At 37.3% G+C, this 25041-nt stretch overlaps 2 protein-coding genes across 11 annotated transcripts in view; both read right to left on the minus strand.

The window, feature by feature from the left end:
• The window catches only part of CSRNP3 (cysteine and serine rich nuclear protein 3), a 109018-nt gene extending 108147 nt beyond the window's left edge, over positions 1-871 (minus strand). Inside the window, exon 1 of one of the 3 annotated variants that reach the window (XM_065670530.1) lies at positions 792-871. The gene's annotated coding sequence lies outside the window, so the exon portion shown is untranslated. Of the gene's footprint in view, positions 1-531; positions 619-791 lie in introns of those variants that run through there. The other 2 variants (XM_065670529.1, XM_065670528.1) reach the window with 2 other exon arrangements.
• Positions 872-5212: 4341 nt separating this feature from the next.
• The window catches only part of LOC136011115 (sodium channel protein type 2 subunit alpha), a 55884-nt gene continuing 36055 nt past the window's right edge, over positions 5213-25041 (minus strand). For all 8 annotated transcript variants that reach the window (XM_065672776.1, XM_065672775.1, XM_065672773.1 and 5 more), the window contains exons 17-26: positions 21713-21833; positions 21284-21438; positions 20185-20358; positions 17520-17642; positions 12592-12873; positions 11997-12050; positions 10805-10942; positions 9056-9160; positions 7760-8030; positions 5213-6408 (exon numbers count right to left, since the gene is read on the minus strand). In XM_065672776.1, coding sequence (XP_065528848.1) covers positions 5213-6408; positions 7760-8030; positions 9056-9160; positions 10805-10942; positions 11997-12050; positions 12592-12873; positions 17520-17642; positions 20185-20358; positions 21284-21438; positions 21713-21833 — 2619 coding nt within the window. The remainder of the gene's footprint in view (positions 6409-7759; positions 8031-9055; positions 9161-10804; positions 10943-11996; positions 12051-12591; positions 12874-17519; positions 17643-20184; positions 20359-21283; positions 21439-21712; positions 21834-25041) is intronic.

A 25041-nucleotide genomic window follows, 5' to 3' on the forward strand; every position in this document is an offset into this window, starting at 1 on the left:
GCAGCAGCACAGGATTTACCCAGAGCCACAGCAACCGTGTGAAATGGTTCCCGTTTATCCCAGGGGACAGCTCTGGCTACGCGGGCTACCGCGGGCTGCCCTCGCAGCGCTCGGCCGCCACCCGCGCAGTGAGGCAGGCAGGCAGGCCCGCCGGCCCGGCTGCCAGCGGCAACCCAGCGCTACCGTTACCCAGCCTGGCTCGGCACGGCACGGCAGGAGCCACCCGGTGCAGCTGGGAGCGAAGGGGCTGGGGCACCCGCGGCGCCTGGGGACAGCGGAAACCCCGAGCCGTGAGGAGTGCCGCAGGCCACCTCGCCTCAGCCCTGGGAGTGCCCGGTGTCAGGAACGCCAGGAACGGCAAACGGTTTTACCGGCGAGGATCCAGTGCATTCAGCTGCTCTCTCAGCGCAACAACCACCGCACACTCGCTTACTTCCTCACCAAGTAAGCTCCTGGGCTAACCACGGGTGCACCCTTGCTCCACAGCCTCCCCTGCGGTCAGGAACACTCAGCGCGCTCACGGGCCCTCACCTGAACGACCGGCGCTCCAGCTAATGCTGCCGCCGCCCGGACGGCAGGTAACGGGCAAGCCTGGCCCCTTGCCCTCCCTCCGTCACGGGCGCAGGGCCCCGGGCTGCGCAGCACCGGCCCCCTCCCTCGGGCCGCTTCAGCACGCGTCGGGCCGGGGCCGTGCGCAGAGGGGCCGCCCGGGGCTCGCGCTCCGCCGGCAGCGGCAGCACCCGCGGCCACACGCCCCGCACACCGCGCTCCGCTCCCCACGCTCCCCGTACCTGCCTCCCGCGGCTGCAAACACCAGCAGGTCCCGAGGCACCCGACGGCCACCGGGCTCGGAGCGGGCGCTCGCTACCCACCCACCCACCCGCCCTGCCCGGGAGGCGGCCCCCATCCGCCGCGCTGCAGTCCTTGGCGGACGAGGGGCGGTGCTGGCCCAGGCGCACCGCGCGGAGCAGCCGGGAGGCGGCGCGAGCGGGGGGCCCTGGGAGCCGCGTGCCGGCAGGCGGCGTGCGGAGCCCAGCGGCCGCCTCCCGGGGCAGGGGGGAACGGGACACGGGGGGACCCACGCCGCTTCGTGCCGCGCATGAAGGGACGGGCTCATGGTGCTACGGGAGCGCGCAGACCCTGCGTACCTCAGACCGCCCTCTGTAACGGAACGGGTGAAATGCAGGAGGCGGCTGCGGAGGGTGAACCTGCGCACAGCTGGTTTGCAGCCTGTTAGCAGCTGTTCTCAGCAAATCTACAGATACCTAAAAAAACAAGGGGGAAGAGGGGCCCAAGCAAAACCATCCCTGCCTATCGGTTCTGAGGCATTTAATTATGTTTCTCATTTGTACTAGCTGCCTGTTAAGTATGAATCCCTGCAAGAAGAAGAATGATTATTTTCTGAATGGTCTAATTCACACGACTGTATGTAACTGCATTTTTTTCAATACCTTTCTCTCCAAAACACCAACCAAACAGCCATAGCTTTGGTCCTTAAATTACAGAAATTCAGATTCTCTCATCTTTTCTTATCCTAGACCTTACCCTGACAACTGTGTTTTTCATAGCCAGAGGCAGAAAATCAGATTGCAACGCTGCAGCCTGAGAACTTGCTACATTAGTACAGTAATAGCCATTTTTGGTGTAAGCAATCTTGACAGACCATTAGTGGTTGAAAAATGTGGGGAGATGATGGGCATCATCCAGCTGCTCCATTGGGAAGTGTTTTTCCCAAAGCCAAGACTTGCACATCATGTAAAGCTTTGGCTATGTCTGGTTTTCCTGATACTCCACAGAGATACATGTCTGCACACCTGGGATGAGTGCATGTTTTCCTTAGCTTTTAATTTGTTCGGGGTATCCTACCTTCAGGGCATTACTTTACAACAGAGAAAAATCCTTTTTAGAAATAGCACTCACATGTGATTGCTACCTAAAAAAATCATCTTTCCTGCTTTCAGTGTGGCAAATGCTATTTTATTCAGAACCAATTTTAGCATGTTTTACAGAATCAGAGATGACTTTGCAACAATGTAAATGAAATGTAACTTTAATGCATTGAGAAGACACTCACATAACGTAGTTAAAATAAAGCCTAATGACAATTTCTTGTCCCTCAGTTTTTCAGGAAACTGATTTGTGTCTCATAGGAAGCACTGTTAGGGGGGGAAAAAAATACTTTGATACCAGGTATTTTTCCAACATACTTCTAAGCATCTCGTGAGGAATTCTGTAAAGTGGAGATGGAGCAGGTAATTCACATGACATGACTGACACAATAAATACTTACTTATAGTAATTCCCTCAAAATTCTCAGTTCCACTGCCAACACTTTTGTAATGCCTGTCCTACATATACCTCCTGGATTCTGGTATCAGCCCCTTCCATGGGTATGTATGCACTGCTCTACGCATGGCAGCTCCCTGGCAGTGAAGAGTACTCTGTAAATTCACCATACAAGTTTAAAATCAAAGTATTTTTCACATTATAATTGCATTCAGCACCCAAACATAAAAAAAAAACCAACAAAAAACCCCCCAAAAAAACCCAAAGAAATTTGATGCTTTACCAAAACTTCCTGCAAAGTTTCTGCTGACTTCTACCCCTCATGTCTTACAGCAAAATAACAGATTATTTTACAAATCATATAGTAAACAAAATTTTTGTTATCACACAAAAATAACTTTTCAGTTCAAATGTAAAACGTCATTGAAATTATACATACTGGGTTTCAGCCTTGATAGCTAGATAGTTTCTTTAGCATCTGTTTTTTTCTAGTTGTCTGAGAATGCCTGACATGAAAACAGGGTTTAATCATGTTGTGCACATAAACATTATCCTACTAAAGAATACTTTTAAGCAGGATTAATAAGTTGAAGAGTGTTAAGTCCAATTCATATTGAAGATCTTTGTAAAAGCACACGGCTTCAATTTATTACTTTTGCAAATCTAGTATTATAATTTTTTTATCACTACTCCTTATTTCTTACACTTTGTATGTTCCCATTTTATTTTCATAACACCTCTTGATAGCCAACAGTTTTTAGTGATGAAAACAAAGGCAGAACAATTAAATACAATAAAAAATGAAGTCTTTATTCTTTTGGCTCAACTGTAATGTGATTTACTGTTCTGTATGGTAATAGCATTTTCCTGCATGCAGTTCACCGACACACAAGTCAATATTTTTGTAAAAGGAGGAGTCAACATCGAATTTTTGCTTGTGTAAGAAACACAAAATGTCCTGATGTGATCAATTATACAAGTTTGCTATTTAATTCCTGTGGAAAAGAAAAAACATTGTGGATCCCATATTATATTTTGAACAGTTCTAGTGCAGCATGAATCAACAAGAAGAAGAATAGTCTATGTAAACAAACACTGGTAAAGATTTCATGAATAAAAAGACTACCTTGAAACTTCTGATGCAGGCAGTGCTAGAATTTTAAACAAGTCTTCCCCAACACATTTCAATTACAAGTTATATCTATTTGGAAGCAAGTGCATTTTGGACTCAGTTTGAAACTTATTTCACATTAAAATGTGTGCAAAAATACAGTACTAATAAAAAAGCAGAAACCTAAAGCTACCCCATTCTTTCCTCTGTTTCTTATTTTGTGAAGTTCTTGAATTAAAAAGTGCTATGGATAGAAAGTAACAAAAGTGACAGTGACATCAACCTGAAGATAATTCTCAATTCTTATTTTATGTACAAAACGCTGAAAAATAAAATAAAATGGTATTTTTTACAATATTTATATTTTCTTAGAAAATTCTATCCATGTATGTTTCAACAGATTAAGCAGTTTGCAACATATCCTGTACAGTCTGACTATACACCGTACAGTAGTCACTTAAAATTTTAGAATGCAAAGCAAGGAGCTTTTAAATAGCTGCAAACTATTGCTTGATGTCATGAAAGAATGACGACCGATTGAACAATTTGTTTCACTTAACCACTGAGATATGGCTTCCCATATTAGACTTTTAACAGTGGAAGGAGTAAAATTACAGCAGCAAAGGCAAGATAAACATGCATCAGTGATAGCTTCCAAACTATCTATAATGGTACAGAATACTTCATATCAGCTGTTGAAAGCTTGCAAACTACACTTACTGTGGTACATATTTGATGCAATAAATATTGTGCACAGGTCATTATTTGTTTGCTCAAACATGCACCACGGGATAAAATAACTATTTACATAGACGGTACTTTTTTAATAAACACATACAATGTCAACCTTGCTGAGAGCAGAAGATGGCTAAACGATACTGCAGGGTGAAGCAGAACAACTTCATAATCCTTAAGGTTTGCAGGTTTTTGGTAAATTCAATTCCCCAAGTTCGGGTAAGCCGTTTTCTATAGAAGAAAAATGGATGCTATGTCCCTCGGTAAATTATCTATGCAGAGTTTGTTCAACTACAGTTAAATGACTTATGAAAAAATAAAACATCTGTTCTATTATTGTAGACTCTATGGGACTTTACAGGCACATTAAAATTTGTCTGGATGAGATACTAGATGGATACTGTTATTAAGCACCTGAAAATATAAAGCCACCCTGAAACATGGAAGTAGTCAGACTCTGCTGCTTTGTGCGACGTCATGTTTTCCCATGCATGAACTACAAGTGCAGCATGCCTTCATGCAAATCACTTCTGTCTGTACATTATAGAGAATCCGAGAGTAGAACACCTGGTTCTCATACCCCCTTCCCCAACATAAAACCCATTTACAAAAATAGTCACATATAATAGTAAACAACCTGTGAATTAAAAAATGATAAGTTCACCAACACTGATTTTTGTAAAAATATGGCAAATGTGGCTGTTGAAATGCAAACAGTGGATACAATTTCTGTACTGTGTGTTTCATGTTAAACACAGAGATTCATAGGTTCGCACCTTTGTTTTTTTAACTGGTCCCTACAGTCTGATTGGCCATTTTATCTTCTCTTCAGCAGTGTCAGCTGGTAATAAAAACAACAACCTCCTGTCAAGATGTTACCCTGTTTTACAGAGTTGCAGTTTGATGACGAGGGGTCACTGTCTTGTTATAGGCACTGACCTTTTATATATATATAATTATATATATATATTTATATATGTAAAAACTGTCAGTTTGGCATGTACCTCCTACAGGAGTCCTGTTGACACAAATACATACTTTCTCAGGCTGTAAACAGTTTATCACAAACAGAATTCTGTGTTACTTTTTACTTTCCCTGCTGTCTTTACCTTTATCTTCTTTTTCTGATTTGTCTTTTTCATATTTATCCTTGTCTGGCTTTGTTACACTATCATAGGATGGTGGGGAGGTTGTGGATGGGGTCATATCTGTTTTTTCCGGAGTAGAGTTCTCATTTAGTTTATCCATAATCATATCTCCTTTCATGGGCAGATTGTCCTCATCTTTACCTTTATCCTGATTAAATATACATGAAACTTTTTTGACTTTTTGCCTTAAAAGATGACGTCTGTAAGCACGCTGAATAATGACAGCAGATACCTCCTCCTGTTTTCGTTTTAATGTGGTTGTAATTGGTTCGTAGGAGACTTTAGAAGGATTGGCTGCCATAAACCGATCTTCCATCTGTATTCTGAGGGCGTCCATCTCCCCACTTTCCCCCAAAACACGCTTTGTGAAGGCAAACAAGATGTCAAGGCAGTGAATTCTGTCGCCGCTTACCATGGGCAGATCCATTGCAATGAGCTGGACTTTGTTTGGTTTCGCGATAAGAAGAGGAGGATCTAGTGAAGCTGCAAAATCTGACAGCTTACTGAACTCTATGAATTGTGTTGCATCGGGATCAAACTTCTCCCAAACTTCATAGAACATCTCAAAGTCATCCTCGCTCAAGGGTTCAGCGCTTTCTTCAGTAGCAACACTGAAGTTCTCCAAAATCACAGCAATGTACATGTTCACCACTACCAGAAATGATATGATAATGTAGCTGACAAAGAAGAAAATCCCAACAGAAGGGTTGCCGCAGTCGCCTTTCACTGAGCTCCCTGGATGATCTTTATAGGGATCACAGTCTGGCTCCCCACTGTTAAGAATTGGGGCTAGCAAACCATCCCAGCCTGCAGATGTGGTAATTTGAAACAGGCAGATCATGCTGTTGCCAAACGTCTCAAAGTTGAACATGTCATCAATCCCAACTTCCCTCTTAACATAGGCAAAGTTGGACATGCCAAATATAGCATAAATAAACATGACCAGGAACAGCAGCAGACCAATGTTGAACAAAGCAGGAAGAGACATCATCAAAGCAAACAGCAGAGTGCGGATTCCCTTAGCGCCTTTAATGAGACGCAGGATTCGGCCAATTCTGGCAAGTCGGATGACTCTGAATAGCGTTGGGGACACAAAATACTTTTCAATCATCTCAGCTAAGAACATACCTGTTGAAAAAACAAGTTAAATTAGTAAAGAATGTTATTATTACATTTAAAAAACCACTTTTAAAAACTTATCCTACAAACAATGTATAACTTTAAGAAGAATAGGATATTTGAAGAGATTTTAGAAATTAGCCATTCAGCTGTTTTTACGAACCCCCTGTAAAACCTTACAAAAAACTTGTAAGTTTGGTGTGCTTTAGAAACCCATAAATCCCAAGAGAAATTCTTAAGTAATTTGCAGGATAATGAAAAACTGCATCAATTATATTTTTAAGTATTAATTGTAGGTCTGAGTATGCAAAAAGATGCACAAATACACAAAATCAATCTTTTTTTAGGAAGAACTTATAACTAATGTATTTGGACTAGCAAATGCTAGGACCAGAACAGCTTTCTGTTGAACTGTAACAAAAAATAATCTCAGTTAATCTGAAGAAAGAGCATACTTATAATAATATTAAAGTGCCACACAATCAAGTGATGGTATTCAAAGAAAATATGTATGTTTGAAGATGACAACTTAATCACACATGAAATGGTGTGACCACAAGTCTAGTATTAAATGACACAGCAATTCCAAACCTAAAGAAAGTGATGATAAAAAGGCTTGTTAGAACTCACTGAAGAGAGGAATTGAGGGTTATATTATGTACCTCAAAGCAGAAAAAATAATTACATCCTTTTATTACAAAAAATGACAAAAAATAATTTGTTTCCATACAAAAATGGCAAACCTATTTGCATACTAAAAAGTTCTGAGAAGTTAAAATGACAGAATTTTTACTCAAGTTCTTTCATGTTTTCTCCTTTAGATAAAGCAAAGATTAGCAGAACCATAGATTTATTACTACATTGGCTGCAGCTCTACTTCGCCAGTCGCTCACTCTAGCTCAAGCATAAAACCTCTCAGGATCAAACAAAACTCTGAAGCAAGCTGAGGGGTTTACCCTGCTGTCCAGGCTGCTTGCATGCTAGCCTAGCAACAGCCCCACACGGATTCTTCTCCTGGATTTCTGATTGTTGGACTCTTTCTGCAACTGCCACTGTTAGTTTATATCAAAATTGCCTTTCATGTATGGGTTTGTTTGTATGCTGAGGAATTTCTACAGCATTCAGAATAAATATCTAATTTCAACTAATGGAAAAGTGAGAGTTATGAAACCTATTGCTAAAAAATGTCTTACCACGCTGTTCAGTTATCTAATGGATAATATGAAATCAGAAGAAATAAAAATTGTGGTCAGACTTTCTAGTGACAATATTGAACCAAATATAAATAGACTTTACATGACAAAAAAGTGCCATTTTCCACAGAATTAGCCATTTCATAAAAATTATGAATTATTCTTACCTACTATGGAGAGAATGACAACCACAAAATCAAAAATATTCCAGCCTACAGTAAAGTAGTAATGGCGAAGTGAAATCAATTTCAGGACAAATTCTCCAGTGAAAAGTACAATAAACACCAGGTTAATCCAATATAAAATGTTTTCCATGTCTTCACTCTGATCATCTGTTTCTACCATCATTGTGACCATGTTAAGGCAGATAAGTATCATGATACTGATATCAAATGCTTGTTTTGTCACAAAATCAAAGACCATGCCTTGGAATTTGTTCTGCGGAGGGAAAAAAATAAGATCCATTACAATACACATTGGGTAAAATTTCTTTCCTTTGAAATTGCTACAAATTATCCAAATCTAGTATGAAGGGGATTGCCTGTCTCCCATGAAGGCCTCCATTTGTATGAATTTTCTAGCTCGTACATGTAAACACAATTAAATAGAAAAACACGTACTGTGTTTATAAGCATCAAAGGGATGATTTCAAAACATGCGTGGTGCATTTTTTTGAAGCTGCAAAGGCGACTTTGCCACCCAGGACCAGTGCACTGTTAACATTTTGTGACACAGACTATTAACTGAATGCTTAGCTTGGCAAAAAAACCCCTAAGGTGTGAGAGTGTAAGCAGGCTGAGAGTTAGTAACGCTTCATTTGCCAGAAAACTCACAAAGTTTTCAAGCCCTGAATTCAGTACTCTTCATGCCACCAAAATGACCTTCAAAACAGTATCTTCCATTTTTCAGCTATAGAGAATTTACTGATGGATGGACTGGCCACTGAGCGGGTTCCACAATCCAAAGTAGAACTGAAGAGGTGGAAACACTCTGCTCCAGCCAAACCCTGTTCTGTAGTGCTAGGTTAGGCCTGCTGAGGAGAGCAAACCATTATATGGATTGTGCAACAGGAGTGTGAAGGGCAAAAGGGCTTATTTTTGAGGCAACGATACAATAACCTGCCCCCATACAGCAGTTTCAGAGTCTTCCTTAGTGATTGAAGAAGCCTGTACCCTAAGGTTTTCACATATTTTGATAAATACACTGCCACATTTAATTGTTCTAATCAAACCAGTGCTTTGAAAAGATGCCACATAAAATGCCATTGCCATCAGCAGAGAAAGAATAAGGGAAAAAAGAGTCCACCATATTCAGACAAAGAGAGAGAAAAAAAAATTATTTCATATGAATAAGGATTTTCTTATATGACTTTTTAGTTTACAACTCAATTCAGCCTAAGGCATAACTGAAACAATCCCAATTTTAAATAAATGTAAAAATATCAGATCGATTTTTATTCTTACTGCTGGTCGAGGTATTGGCTTTTGTGGTTTCTTTGAACCCAGTTTTTTCATTGCATTGTAGTATTTCTTCTGTTCTTCTGTCATAAAAATGTCTTGACCTCCAAAGTAAACCAAAGAGACAAAAACTGGTTACAATCACATATTTCTATTGATTACTTATAAATGATACTGAACATTAATAATCACTCTTGTTCACATTTTCATCTGTGGAAAAAGCTGGGACAGACATAAGAATCCCCTGTTATGATGATTATTAATACTTTCACAACAGAAGAATTGCTTTACATATTCCACTTCTAATGTTTGGTGTTTTTTTTTTCTGGGAGGCTTTTGAACTTGCATTGTTTGTGGTAAACCTTTGCTTTTGTCTGGGGACAGGGAGGTATAGAGGAAGGAGAGTATGCTCCTTCTGTTCTACTAAGCTTCATCAGTTATTACAGAGGCACAAACTAATAAAATATTCTAATCCCCTTCTCTCGTTTTTCCTCTAGAGTAAATTTGGCAAAATTTCAGAACCAACATCTATGATAGCAAAGGAGAATTACAAAGTATCTAGAGATTCATATTTTACAACCTCTTCTCCATCCACTGGGACTGGACTTGAAGTAGGAGATCCTGGAACTAATATGTGGAACAAGCAGAAAAAAACCAATTTCTCTCCATCTCAACCAATTTTAGCACATGGGTCCAACAGCATTTCCACCACTCCAATAAGACTTTGTGTAGGCAGGTACTTTAGCTAAGTTCTGCAGCTAAAACACTGATACCTTTTGAGGCAGTGTTGACAAAATACAAAGACTACTACAAATAAAGGTACTAAAAAGTTTATTGCTAGTGTTCAAAAATCTACACCACTGAGCTCTGACACATGAAGGTAGTATAGCTAAGAGTTTTTATAGCTACATTTAGCTATTTCAGTGGTGTCCTGGGTTCAGCTGCAGCAGTCCCTTTTCTCCTCTTAGTAGCTGGTGCAGTGCTGTGGTTTCGACTTTAGTCTGAGAACAGTGCTGCTAACACACCGATGTTTTTAGTTGTTGCTAAGTAATGTTTACTTTGATCAAGGACTTTTTAAGTCTTATGCTCTGCCAGTGAGGAGGGCACAGGAAGCTGTGAGGAAGCAGGGACAGGACACCTGACCCAAACTATCCAAAGAGGTATTCCATACCACAGCATGTCATGCCCTGTACATAAACTGGGGGGAGTTACCTGGAAGGCCCAGATCGTTGCTCGGGTTGGGCTGGGTATTGGTCTGCGGGTGGTGAGCGGTTATATTCTCTCCCCTTATTTCCCTTATCATTATACTATTGGTGCTAGCAGTAGTGGGTTGTGGTTATACCGTAGTTAGTGTTCTTATATCAACCCATGGGATTTACATTCTTTCCATTCTCCTCCCCATCCCTCTGGGAACAGAGGGGGAAGAAGGGGAGGAGTGAGGGAGTGGCTGTGTGGTTGTAAGTTACTGGCTGGGCTTAAACCATGACAAGTGGTTAGTCTTTTTATGACTCCAGCCCCAAATCCACACCTTTACAAAAGACACTGAGTTTTTCACTAACCATGGACATACGTTGTCACTTGTCCATTAAACCCACATCAAGCCAAATCATAAGCTTTAATAATTTAACATATACAATATGCAGAGCCCATATTAATTTATCATGAATTTTAAAAAATATGAATGAAATTATTGAGTGTGGACTAAAAATAAGCAATTTTTTAGCTTTCGTTTCAGAATAACAAGGAAGTACTTATCTTCTTTTTCTGCTGGTTGAAATTGTCTATGATGACACCAATGAAAAGGTTCAAGGTGAAAAATGATCCAAAGATGATAAAGATGACAAAGTAAAGATACATGTACAGGTTATCTTCATACTTAGGCTGATCCAAAACCTGCAAAAAAGGCATAAAAACTAAGCATTAGTTTAACTGTGAGCACAGAATCAGTATCTGGATAGAATTTAGGGCTTTGTCGCTCTGATCTTTGCTTCTTATAGTCAAGTCCCCATGTTATCTATCCCACTGATCTTCAATCTGTGATGTTACATTCTTGACAAAGAACTTAGCTATCAATCTTGATAATTCATTTAAAAAAAATTAACTGGCTGATACAAGCATAGAATAAACACCGAAGGCTTAAACTAGTATAGTACTATCTAAGTCTACAGGCAACTTGAAACACCAGCCTATAAAGCCGTAAAATTTCTATGTATCTCATGGGAGGCCCCTGATGTGGGCTTGTGGAGCTTTCACTAGTATAGGTACTCAGGAAACTGTCCTGGATTATGGAAGAGAGGCATCCAAGCCATGGTTAGAGTATATTTTCTTGGTACAGCTATGCATATTTACTATTACTACAACAGGCCTCCCACTGCGAGTGTAGCTTATCAGAAAAACTGGGGCTTTGCCAGTATAATTTATTTAATTGTTCACTCAGAATTAAATGACAGCTTGCACCAAAAGAGCAAGAGGAAGTCAAAAGGGTAAGAAAGTGCACAGGCAGGCCGAGTTAAGAACAGGAACTGTGCCCTGAAGAAAGGAGTCAGAGCTTGCTGAGCACAGTGAAAGTCTCAACTTTATAAAAAGATCAGTGCTACAAAAAATCATCTCTAAGCTAGGTATCAGTGCCTGTTTCCAAATGTAAATAATGCCTCAATGCACATAATAAAGGGGGGGAAAGGCATTTCACGGCAATAGATAAGTCTACTTTGGAAATGAGGAATTTGGTCCAACTGCACAATAGAGAACATGGAATCCTTTAGGAATGCTCCTTTGTTTTCTTTGTCTCTTGTATTTTTCCTCTGGTTTCCATTTTCTTTAACTACAAAACTATAATAACTCCTTGTTCTCTCATCTTCACTGTTATTTCTGAAAGATGTTAAAATTATATCCTTAAATCTTGGAGCTTGCACAATCAAAACAAATGGACTCAAGGGACTATACTTACATTACGAGAATCCACAGCTGCGTACATGATATCCATCCATCCTTTAAATGTAGCCTATAAGCAGAACACTGGTGTTTACATCATGCTTTTCCTGGAAAATGGCTTGTCAGAAACATTGTTTGAGAGCTAAAGACTGTGTTTCTTTAAGTGCTCATCATAAACACCAGCACAGTGCAATGTTAACAGGTGACTCTTCCCTTCCATTGTATGTTTTACTCATATACAAGAATTGGAAGCAAATTCTAATATCTGACTATAGACAACACAGCCTTTATTAAGAGCTTTTATCAATTATGAATAATATCTGATATAAAAGTTATTTTTCTGTGTATGAGGAAAGTAGGTGCACCTGATATAGATTCAGTGCAGGCAAATTAGTTTTGAATTACATATTTTTTCTCATAGTCAGCATAGCCTCTATGCTTTGTAATACTTCTGTAGAGTCATGGATTTATCCCACACTATGTAATTATAAACCAAGAAGCGAGAGACAAGATTTCCAAATGCAAGAAACAATAGAAAATTCATTTTTACTGCTACAAGTAAACAACAGTGATATAGAAAGAGAAATAAAAACTAAAGAGTGGCGACTTACCACTTGAAGCAGAGAAAGATAACCAAGGCCTACATTATCAAAGTTAACCTTCACATTCTTCCATCGGGCAGTTTCATTGTTTTTTATGAGCTCCTCACATTGACTATAGTTGTTGATTTGGCTGATATCAAACCTCTCATCAGTTGTAGTGTTAACACAGTAGTAAAATTTTCCAGCAAACAGATTCACTCCCATGATACTGAAGATCAGCCAGAATATAAGGCAAACAAGAAGCACATTCATAATGGATGGAATTGCTCCTAACAGGGCATTCACAACCACCTACAGTACAAGGAGAGACAGCGTAAGAACCCAGGCACCAGTCTTATAAACGCTTCATCAGACCTTCTTAAATTTAACACTCTATTTTAACTCTAAAAGCTGTGTTACACTTTTTTAATTGTTGAGAGTATCAAGTAAAAAAAGCAGTATAGAGAAAAGACAAAATGTGAATGTAATTAGAAGGAAAGCCATACAAACATTGGCCAAGTGGTGGCTTTAAAGAATGGGAAAAAGAACAAACAGGAAAAATTAACTAAAAAAAAAAAAAAATCACCTCACAAACAAAATCATCATATACTGTTTTTTTTATAAAATATCTACTCCATGTATGTCTGCAAAACCATACCCATAATATTTCTAATGACTGATTGCAACAAAAACAATGGATTTTTTCTATTACACATTTACTGGATAAACAGTCAAAATCATTATTACTACTGAGCAAGTTTTTATTTGAAAGTCATTTTAAGACTTCCTTTAAATAAAACTGAGGGATATATGCATGTTCATTTGAATGGTTATATATAAAATCAGAAAAGCAGATATGCTCATCTGAACACAGAATTGCTGGTAGTGTTCAGGCAAGTGGCAGATAAGACGTGAAGAAGGAACAGACTAAATGTAATTCCCAAATGAATTTTGGGGAAAATCAGGAAAGAAAAATAGGAAAATGAGTTCATGTATGATGGTAAACAATGATAAAAAGCATGCCAGAATAAAAATAAAATAGTAAAGAAAATAAAATTAGGGAGAAAGTAGGTCCATTCTGAATGAGAATGATTTAATTAATGATGGAATTGATGAACTGCTAGATTAGTTAACTCCCATTTTAAATCTGATTTTAAGTCTAACAATATAGAATTTAATAACTATGGAGCACCATTGTCAATTTTGCCAAAACAACTGAATCAGATCCTTAGAACCTAATGAAGACTTTGTTTTAAAAATGCAGGACATTAAGTGTTATGTAGATGTAATTGTTTATAATTCATTTAGTTTATATGATGTAGGTACTACAGCAGATCCCTTAGCACACTGTGGTATTTACTTCTATCTGAAATGCAAATATGTAGCTTAGCCTCTAAAATATTTTGGCATTATTTGTATCTACAGTTAACAGGTTCGATAGATTCAATTACTTGTAAAAAGTAGTCATTCCTTGCCATTTTTCAGAATAAAAAACAAAACCTTTGAATGTTAAGAGTAGGTGATGAACCACCACCATATATACCATATAGCAGATGGGCTGAAGGAAAGGAGAAATAGTTGTTTTACTTTCAGAGCACCATTCCTGCCAAAACAATACCTCTTTGGGGTGATACATACTTTGGATAATAGGACCTCAACGAAATTGTTAAATTTAGGAACTGGATCAAATGAGGTCTCTTTCAGTGTAAATTACTCTCTGACTCAATAAAAAGCACAGAATGGTGGATGAAGTTCAAAGCTTCCACGCTTTACTTTGCCACATATTTTAAATCAAATGTTGTAATAAGTGTTTATTTATAATGCGGAAAGTAATAGATATAAATTGTTTTTTATACTAATAATCTCCTCATCAATACCTATTATAAATCAATAAGCAAAAATAATCTAGCATTTTTTCACTCATCAGCCAGGCAGAGAGGATTTCCTGACTAATGGATACATCTATTCTGATTACTTCAACAGTGCTGTTACTATCAGCTTTGTCAATGACATGACCGTGGAAGGCCATGAGGAGCAGTTTGACCTGAACAAATGAATAGTTTCATAATAATGCTGAATTAGTTAAAATTGGAATTCCGTGAACTCACTGGTTTCAGTGGGAAGTTTGACTGGAATAATTAATGACATGATTTTTTTCCCACTTTGGGAATATTTTCCAAATACATATCATTTATTATTTTCACATTATTTTTATTTAAAGGTGTCTCAGTTCTTCTACTTAAAATATAAGTAGAGGGGTTTTTAATTTAATAATATAATCCATCAGGTATAATTATTGAGAGATAAAGGGACAGTTAATGAAGTGAAAATATTTGTCCTCAAGCTCTCAGTCTCATTACACCTGAGAATTTTGTTCCTCTTGCTGCTACAGCTACAGGTCCAGTCATGTTCTTCTTTCTTTAATTGCTGGATTTCTACAGCTGACCTACTTTCTCCGTATTTAGTCTGAGTCCTAAAGCTATAGCAGGACCAGTATTTAATATGGATCATTTGAAGACACTCAAGACTGCTAAGCGTCACTGAAAACACTGATCCATTGGTAGCAGGGGCGTGAGAAAAGATGGCAAGGTCTGACAGCAAGTGAAAGTAGGGAAAGAATTAGGAATACATTGAAAATATTGTTTACTGGGGAAAAAAAAAAAAAGGTAGTATGTGCCTAGCACCATACAGGAGTAAGTTATACTGCTTGGTACAGAGCACAGACAGATTAATTATGCTCCCACAGGTTACTTTCATGAAGTCCCAAGTGTAAAGTGTATTCCCCTAGCAATAGTAGTGATGGGAAGACATGGGGGAAACATCTTCCATAGGGGCAATGTTTTTTATTCAGTATTAGTGTGGGCAGAAACAACTCCTGAACCTAGAAAACAGTACAGTGGATTAAAAATTTTAGATGTGTAGAATGAAATTTCTTCCTTTTATATTGGAAGTATAATGCTCACTCTGGAAGTAATTTTAAGTGTCTGTGCAAAAATGTGCACCACACTATATTGTCATATTTTCAGTTCACAGATGTTAAACACCAATTAAATTACTATGCTGGGAACAGACATCTTGAATTCCCATGTATCAGACCTTAAAATCATCTCACACTAATTTCTTCACCAGCTTGAGCTACTGTATCTTTAAAAACAGTAAGCCTGAATTTAATTAATTTAAATAAAGCAAATATCTATAGGAAAATTTCAAATTCAATGGTTAATGGTTAATTAATTCAATGGTTAATTACCTGGTTAATAAAAGTTATCTAACTTCACCCACTACTTAATATATACTTTGCTGAAAGCATACATCTCCTTATCTGGGTATTTTACAAAGAAACACAGCAGATCATGTCAAATCAGTAGGTAAAGTTTACACCAACATTAAAGTTATAGGACTGACAATTACCCATAAGCCTTCATGACAAAGTGACTGACTTTAGCTTGCCACATTAGATAGCCACGTATGCAATTTACTGTGCATATAAAAATTGTAGTATTTTGTATTTAGGATTTTTTTCTTTGCTAATCATTTGCTTGAAAAACTCCAACAGCTAATGTGTTCTTTAGCAAGAGACTACTGATATTTTAGATAGTCCTTATGTCCGATACAAGCATCTCATATTTTCAAATTTGCTTTAGCAAAGTTCCAGACATTTGTTGGAAGCAAGAAAGTGGTATTTTCTATCTGAATTTAAAACCTTCAATCAAAGCCTGTTGAAGTCTTCCCACACACACAGAGCACCACGTTTTCTTCAGAAGCTCACCAATTTGTAGTTGACTTACAAATTTGCTTATCAGTTTATAACCCGGGGTGCCCAAAGATCAGTGATTGCAGTAGGGAGCTCACACAAGGATCCCTTTTAATTACAGCTGTAGGGTTTCAGCTCAGGTGCATCTGCTGATTAGATCTATACCCAAGGCAGACAGATGGACCCTGAAGGTATAAGTCAGACAACTTCTTTTGTCTGGAGCTAGTGTTATATACCATCTCCAGTCGTTGACTACTGCCCTTAAGAGAAACATTTTTGAGTTTTCATGTCATAGCAGAGCACATAAGGTCTTTGTCCATTTCAGAGCACTAAGGAATTGATCTAAACTAATCAATTTGACTTTGCGCTGGGATAGATTAAGAAAGCCTAGTTGGGCAGCAGAGAGTCCCAGGTAGGTGTCATAACTGATATAACAAACAGCTGGAGACAGCAACTTCTCAAGTATACCCAACTGTCAGCAAAGTTTTCTGGTATGTTTTCAGGCTGGTTAGGGGTCTGTAGATTATAATCAACAACTTAAAATCAATAGGGAATGCAGTAACCCACCAATTTATGCCAGAAATCATAAAGCCAGCTCCATCTTTGATATACTAGAAAAGTTTTAAGTAGAATGCAATAGCTTTATTCTCAAAAGAGGGGTATTTTAACACTGCCAATTTACTTAGTAACATAGGAAATTGTTACAAATCTTTTAAACTATAAAAAAAAATTCCCAGTTAATATTTACAGTATAGTGGGTTAAAAGATATTTGATAGACTACGCATGATATTCTATACTGGTATGGAGTACACATGTGCATACGTATGTGTGTATATGTACACACGCTTTTATGAGGAAGTATTGGTTTTTTTATACTGTTCTGGCTAAAGCAGTATTTATTTGTATGGGATAAATTCAGTTTTCTAGTAACACTGCATAGATCCATGCAGTTGATCCTCAGGATTTCCAGGAAAATATGAAATAGGGTGAAAGGCCAAGGAGCCTTGATAAGTGTAACAATGTGTGCAATAACACATGAATTCATATAAGCAGATGAAGCCTTTTGCTTATATGTTAGTGATAAATGCAAAATATATGTACAATGATAGTGTAGCATTTCTGCATGGATTTGTCATTGGTTATTCTGCATGCATGTATTCTTTCTATGCATGCATAGTTTCAGATTCTTTCATTTTGTCTTACCCTCATCCCTTCAAATCGTGACAAGGCTCTTAGAGGTCTCAAAGCTCTTAGTGTCCTAAGGGATTTAATCGCACCAAGTTCTGAGTAGCCCAAGGCATTAGCTGTTAAGCTAACCAAAGAGACCTACACAAAAACAGAAAGGCAATATTGCTCATTTAGCTTATATCCTTTTGAACATATGGTGGGAATGATGTGTGCCCTGAACTTCTCAAGAAGATTCAAGGCTGGACCTCTTTCTCCAGGAATCCCTCTATAACGCAGAAAGGATTTTCAAGTCAGACAAAGTAGAATAAAAGTATATTCTAAGTACCTGTTGATGAAATCATGTTGGTAGAATGGTATAAAAAAAGGCCTTCTAAATTCATATAAACCAGTCAATACTTGGTGGTATTTAAAGAAAAATGAAGTCACATGCAAGAAAGAAAACTCCCAAAAGCTGGGTGAATGAGAATGGTCAATTTAGGTCAGAATTTCCCATAGTATCTTCAGAACTTGACGAGCATGTAAAAGCTCTCAAAAACCAATTCCGGACCTGGCCTTTGGTCAAATGTAACTTTCTGGTGTCCAGAAAATCTTATTCAACAGCCATAGCTACCAGATCTGTTTATATTTAACTGGATAAGCAAAACACTGATAATCAACTGTTTGTTAGACAATGGTAGATGCTTCATTGTTAGGCATATCCACATTTCATTAAATTCCCTGTGACTCCTTTAACCACTTCATCAATTCTGGCTTGCATAATGCTGGTCTGGTCTGCAGGCAGATGAATAAGTAAACTAGAATAGCTGTAAAATAAATAATACAATTATCTTTCATCAATAATTCTTAGAAATGTATTTATAATAAACCATTGGGAACGGGTCGCCCTAGAAAAAAAACAAAACCAACAAAACCAAACCCAAACCAAACCAAACCATCTTCTATTTCCCTCTGTTTAATGCCCTTCCCTTCCATCCTTCCAGTTCTCTTAATTATCTCATTTCCATATTAAACTTTTCACTTCTTTACCTCAATCCTCTGACTAAAGATTAAAAAAAAAAAAAATATAATCATTGAATCATGGAATGGCTTGGATCGTAAAGATCACCCAGTTCCACCCCGCTGCCATGGACAGGGACACCTTCCACTAGACCAGGTTGCTCGAAGTCCCATTCAGCCTGGCCTTGAACGCTGCTAGGGATGGGGCATTCAAAATCCAGAAATTCAAAATGCTTCACAGATCAAATTTTTTCCATAAAAAAAATTGCACCAGGGTGAGGGTGCCATGAAAACCTAATAAAGTTATTTATAAAGTTCACAGAAGTAACTAAACCACAGATTATCACATAAGAATTAAGTATTTTTTGATAGATACAATAAACACATAATCACAGTGTAATGTATTGTCCAAAGCGTCTCTAAAGTTCTGCTGGTCGTGGTAATTTACACATGGTATAATTAAGCCTGAAAATTAAATCTTTTACAAGGGTACAGACTCAACCACAGAACACTATGTGTGCATATAGTCATGTTTTATCATAGGATCTGCAATGTTGGTATGGATTGAAAAGTTATAATGTTTTCCAACCTCTGTATAGTAAAGACTTCCAGGCCTATCACATCATTGTGGCTTTAGGGAGATACACAGAGGTTTCTATAGACTTCTGCTGCTTTTGGAATGAGATGACAAGTGATTCAAGACATATTCTTACCTTGCATTCTATGGGAATTACATGTGTGGAACTGAGAGATGCCCTATTAGCACAGACAAATGTAGTCAGGCTATTGGGGATGGAAGGGCAATGAATGTCTGCTGTATTGTTAAAGATCTGTAGACTTCCATTTATGCTATCCAGCACTGTGCATGCATTGGTCAGCATGCAGACTTGAAATTACACGGCACTTGGCACTAGATCTGCTATAGACAATATGCACCTGCCCATTGGTGGTGCAGCCTTTTGAAAATCATCTGAAAACCCATGCAGTGAAAAGTGTTAATAGTACTGAATAGTATACTGGATGTGAGAGTTCCTAGCAGTGTTTTCCTTTCATATTACAGAGTATCACTTACAGTAATTCATTAGAATGTTAGAAAGCTCTAAAGAAATTACTTTGAAATATGTAAACTCCTGATACAGCAAAAAATGAAGAGGATAAACAGCATGCTTTCTATACCATGAAAAAAAAGCATTATTTCAATAAATTATTTCAATAAGCATTACTTATTGGGTTAAAACTTAAACAGGGGAAGTTTAGACTGGATATAAGGAGGAAATTCTTTCCTGTTAGGGTGGTGAGACACTGGAATCGGTTGCCCAGGGAGGCTGTGAGTGCTCCATCCCTGGCAGTGTTCAAGGCCAGGTTGGATGAGGCCTTGTGTGGGATGGTTTAGTGTGAGGTGTCCCTGTCCATGGCAGGGGGGTTGGAACTAGATGATCTTGAGGTCCTTTCTGACCCTAACTATTCTATGATTACCACTTCATAAAACTAGAGAGTATTAACAAAACCTCTCTAGAGTAATAAGCATTTCTAAATAGTTTTACTTTTCTGAACAGTGTTATAAACCATACCACAGCAATAGTTTTAAAATAGTTTCCACTGAATAGAACAGAAGGCTTATCCTGAAACCCTATTATTCTGATTTTTAGCACCTGTCTTAGAGGACATGAAAAAGAATACCTACATCAACAATCAGGAAGTCCAGCCAGCACCATGCATTAGTGAAATAGGTTTGAAAGCCATAAGCCACCCATTTTAAAAGCATTTCCAGAATGAAGATATAAGTAAAAACTTTGTCAGCATATTCCAGCATGGTCTTGATAGTTTTACGTTGCTCTATGTATATATCTTCAAATGCCTGTGAAAAAAGATTTTTGAAGATATAATTAAATGTCTTCACAATTTGCAATGCGGCACATAGTAGCCAAGAAAAAGAATTAATTGGAAAGATATATGGGATGATAAGACATATATCCTTCCCTCAAGCACAGCTTTTGCCTTCACTCCTTACTGTAGTCTTTTCATAAAGCGGTGTCCAAACACAGTATACAGCTTTCAGTGTAGCTGAACAGTGATCCACAAAACATCTGTAATACCTCCAAATCTCATTTTAATGGACAGCAGTGTCTTATTCACATACGGATTTATTTGTGGTAGCTACAACTTTATATCAAAAATACATAAGGGATTTAAAAATTACTCTGTGATACAGATTTTTTTGAGGAACTAATAATTGAAACCAAACTATACCCACTAACCCATAAAGCAATCCTGAACAGAGATTAATAATTCTCTTCAAAAAACCCACAACTGTCTACATTGTCAGTAAATCACCCTGCACTGTCCCAAGTGTAGCAAGCAAACTATATTTTGCTGCTGCTACAATGAACTGGTAAATGCCTGATAGTATCCCGCTGGCACCTTACATCTCAGTTTGATAATTTATGTTACTGTTGATAAGTTCCTAGCTCAGCTATGCTTACTTTAAGTGTGCATAAGACAAAAAAACACAACAAAACATCAATTTGAATACATGTGAATACCAGTCTAACTAATGTCTTATTTCCATTAAGACTAACTTGCAAAAAAAATTGTTTCTTAGCCTCTGAGCAAACTCCCAAGTATTGTACAAAACATGTCAAACGCTTGTTGATAAATGTTGATATTAGGAAATTTATGAACTGGATATTAAATTCTGATACATTACATGCAGTTGCATAATTATCTGGAATTCCAAATGCTTGCTGCTTAAAATTGACAGAATAGTTCTACATAGAATTTACCAGAGCACCGCTGCTGAGAAGAATCATGAAGACAATGAAGGTCTCAAACCAGTTGTGTTCAACAATCTTATAGCAGGTTTTCCTAAGATTCCACCAGATTTTCCCTTTCCCATCTTCTACACTGACTTGACAGCATTTGAATCTCCGTACACAGCCTAAGTGCAACAATACATTTTGTCAAAATAAGGTTAAGTATTTATTGGGAATCACAATGAACCAAATTAATTTGGTTTATTTCAGCGCTACTGCAATAGATATTTGTAAATAAGTATCTCCTATTTGAGGATTTTTGTTTCAATATTTAAAGTTTTGTAACTCTTAGAATATCTTCCAAAATAAAGCTTCTCCTTGATTTTTAATAAAAATGGAATCCAGCCCAGAACAACACAGTTAGGAGTAATCACCTTGCATACATTTTGCTTTGCCTACCTTCTGTAAAACAAGCCTCTGGCTCCAGAACTTCTTCAGGTTCTGCTTCTGGCTGTTCCCCTTCTGGAGGTAATCCGATATCAACTGTGCTGCCTTCTGATGAACTGGATGCATTTAATTTCTGTGAATGAAACCCCACATTTTTTTTCTTTTTCAATTTTATCTATTTTGAATAGAAGTTCATGTTTGAAATGCATACCAAGATATTTTGCATTTATTCCGTGCTTTGACATTAAAATAATTTCGTATCTGTAGTCCATAATGCCAAATTGCTCTACTACAGGTGAGGTCACAAGATTAGAAACTACATAATGTGCATTTTCCCTATTGAAAATATGTTGATATTTTCATACAAGGAATTGCTGACATTAGACTACTATTTTGAGCCACACATATGAATTCTGAAATGAAATTTCAGTAAGTTAGGAATGGGTGCCTCCCACACTTGGTAGTGTTTAATTATTCCAATCATGTGGCTGCATTTTAGATTACACTTCAGATAGCATGTGTTAATACAAATCATTTTCCAACGTCATGACCAAACCAACAGCAAGCTGCACAGATGTATTTTCATGTCTCAAGTAAATGTTATGCTATCAAGTCTGCAAAATCTAAAAACTTCAAATATAAGCTTTTCATTATCATTGACATGAAAACACATATTATGAGTTGCATAGGATAGTTTAATTCTATTTATTTCCAAAAGAGCAGCTTTAAGAGCAGTAGCTGATATTTTGCATTCTCACTTGCCAATGCATTTTCTGAATTTATTGTGCATTTTGAAACTACTTATTACTTTGGTACAGTAAACATACACGTCCAAACCCTATAAAAGCCTTTTTTTTTTTTAATTATTTTTTAAGACTAAATTAAAAAAAAAAAACAAAACAGTGCTTTTAAAACAGTCATAAAATAATACTACACCAATGAATCATACCAATAATCAAATCTTCAAAATGATTCTTTCACACTGTCACATTATATTGGCAACAGACAAGTATGAGTACTGTAATAAGTAAAAGTAGTTTTACGACGGCATTTTATGACTCTTCTAATGTTATCACTATGTGGAGTATAACATCAGTAAAATGGCTGCATTGATAAGTAGCTAGTTTTATAAAGGGAATGATGTAAGCAGGTTTAGAATACAGTCTGTGAGGAAGTAATATTAGACAGAGAGAGAGTCCATGATAAAATTAAAGATATATCTTTGCTGACACTTAAAACTTCAGTTAGAGGCATTATTCTTTTAAAACATGCTTGAGAAGCTCCAAATTGTATACATTTATTTTTTGTTTGTTTGTAAAGGAAATGTAAACAATATTAGTATGTGAAAACAGAAAGTACCATAAGATTTAATGGAATTTTACATCGCAGACAATATTAAGTATGTTCTTCAAACAAAAAAGATTAATTCCTTTCTTCCCCACTCTGATTTTATTGAATCACACTGACATTATACTGTGTTGTCATTTTGACACAGGCTTAACTCCAATTTTTGTGTTCTATGGTACACTATAGCCCACATTTTAGAGGAAGACCAAACAAATGGAACATTTATTGTATGGTGTACTATGCACGTAATTTCAGTGATACCTGCACACCCACTTCCTTTGTTTCTTTGAAAATCCCAGTTTACATATTAATGTCTTATGTTTGTGCATAAGCTTTAGCATCTATGAGGTTAGGTCCAATGTACAAAAACATGGATGCATTCTTTTCTGCACATTATTATTACAAATTCCCCACTATAACATATCCAAATTATGGATAATGCATGGCAGTTTGGTGATTTGGAATACTGCCTCTAAAATAGAGAAACTAGAATGTATAGAATAAATACTGTAGTTCATAAGTAAGTACCACAGAATTTAAACATCAGTGGAAGTCAATCATCAGTTTGAGGAGAGGCCAGAAATACCATAAACACAAGGTACATTCCAAAGAAATTTATATACTGTGTTAAAAATCAGCATTTATCAATACAATACAGTAAATATTTTTTAAACTGAGAAGCGATTATCTGTTTGCATTATGTGGAGTTTTCCTAAAATGTTGCTTGCATCATTCCAATCTGGACAGCATTTTTAGCGGAATGCTGTATAGTAGCAGAGCAAAGGAAAATTATGAACTGGTTAAACCACAATTTTGAACGACCTGTACTGCCCATTATTTTATAGGAACATGAAGATTTCAGTAGCTCAGATATTACGCAGTTAGTTTAACCGGCAAAAGTTAATTTTAAGAAGGGGTAGTGAATTCCTATTATTGGAATGGCATAAGACTAACAGCTCAAGATGGAAGATTAGAGATATCCACCATAAGAAGCGATCAATAAGATCAGGTAGAAAAAGCAGAAAATTATCAGCAAAACAGTCAATTATAGGAACATCAGAAAGCCATCTTTATTTATGGGGGGCAGTATGTATGGTGAGTTGTAGCTTACAAGTCTCTTCTCACTGAAATGCTGGTATACTTCTCTTAAAGAGCTGTAATAGTAATCACAGGAGTTAAGCTAAACAGAAAAATCCTAAAATGAATCAACAGCAACTGATACTTGAAACACAACAATTAAATAACTTAGCCCACTGAGAATTCAGTTACTCTCCTTTTGACGTGGCAGAGTATTTCCTTAGCACGCTCTTCTGCTATTCCTGAATTTAGGCCCAACCTGATCAGTATATGAAGATGCATATTATAAAAAATATTCAATAAACTCAATCTGTAATAATTCAGTATCATTTGTGGAAGAAAAATTAAGAATTTCAACATAAATAGTTACTATTTTTTGGTTGTTATTTTTAACATTGAATTTCTATACATAATATTGTATTCTATACAATATTTATAAAATTTTGTATGCATTAGAAACAGCTAGGAAGGTTTTATGATACAAAAACTTAATATTTTAGAAAATCAGTTAAGTTCAGTATGCTAGTAAAACTTTTCACTAACAATCCCTATTTCCACAGCAAACTTCTGCTCTGGTATAAAGCAGCAGACACAGGGATGTTCTACTGATTTCTAAGTATTCAACACAACATCACATAGGAATGGACCGTGTTACTGCTGACTATGGGTTTTTTTCATATATAGGAAAACTTTAATATATAGGAAAACTTTTTCTACCACTTAATACATCTTGCCAGTGTTTGTACATATGGAATACAACTGGATAGCTAGACTACCCCTAACTGCAGACTGATATGTTAGGTATATAGTGTACACTGCAGTTCTTTACCTTAGCGTATCTCAAAGTTACCTTTGTACTTGATAAATTCTTCTCTGCTCACCAGCATTACAAAAACTGGATTTAGGCATTTCTACAC

This window comes from Lathamus discolor, chromosome 3 (genome assembly GCF_037157495.1).
Source record: "Lathamus discolor isolate bLatDis1 chromosome 3, bLatDis1.hap1, whole genome shotgun sequence".
Lineage (NCBI taxonomy): Eukaryota > Metazoa > Chordata > Aves > Psittaciformes > Psittacidae > Lathamus > Lathamus discolor.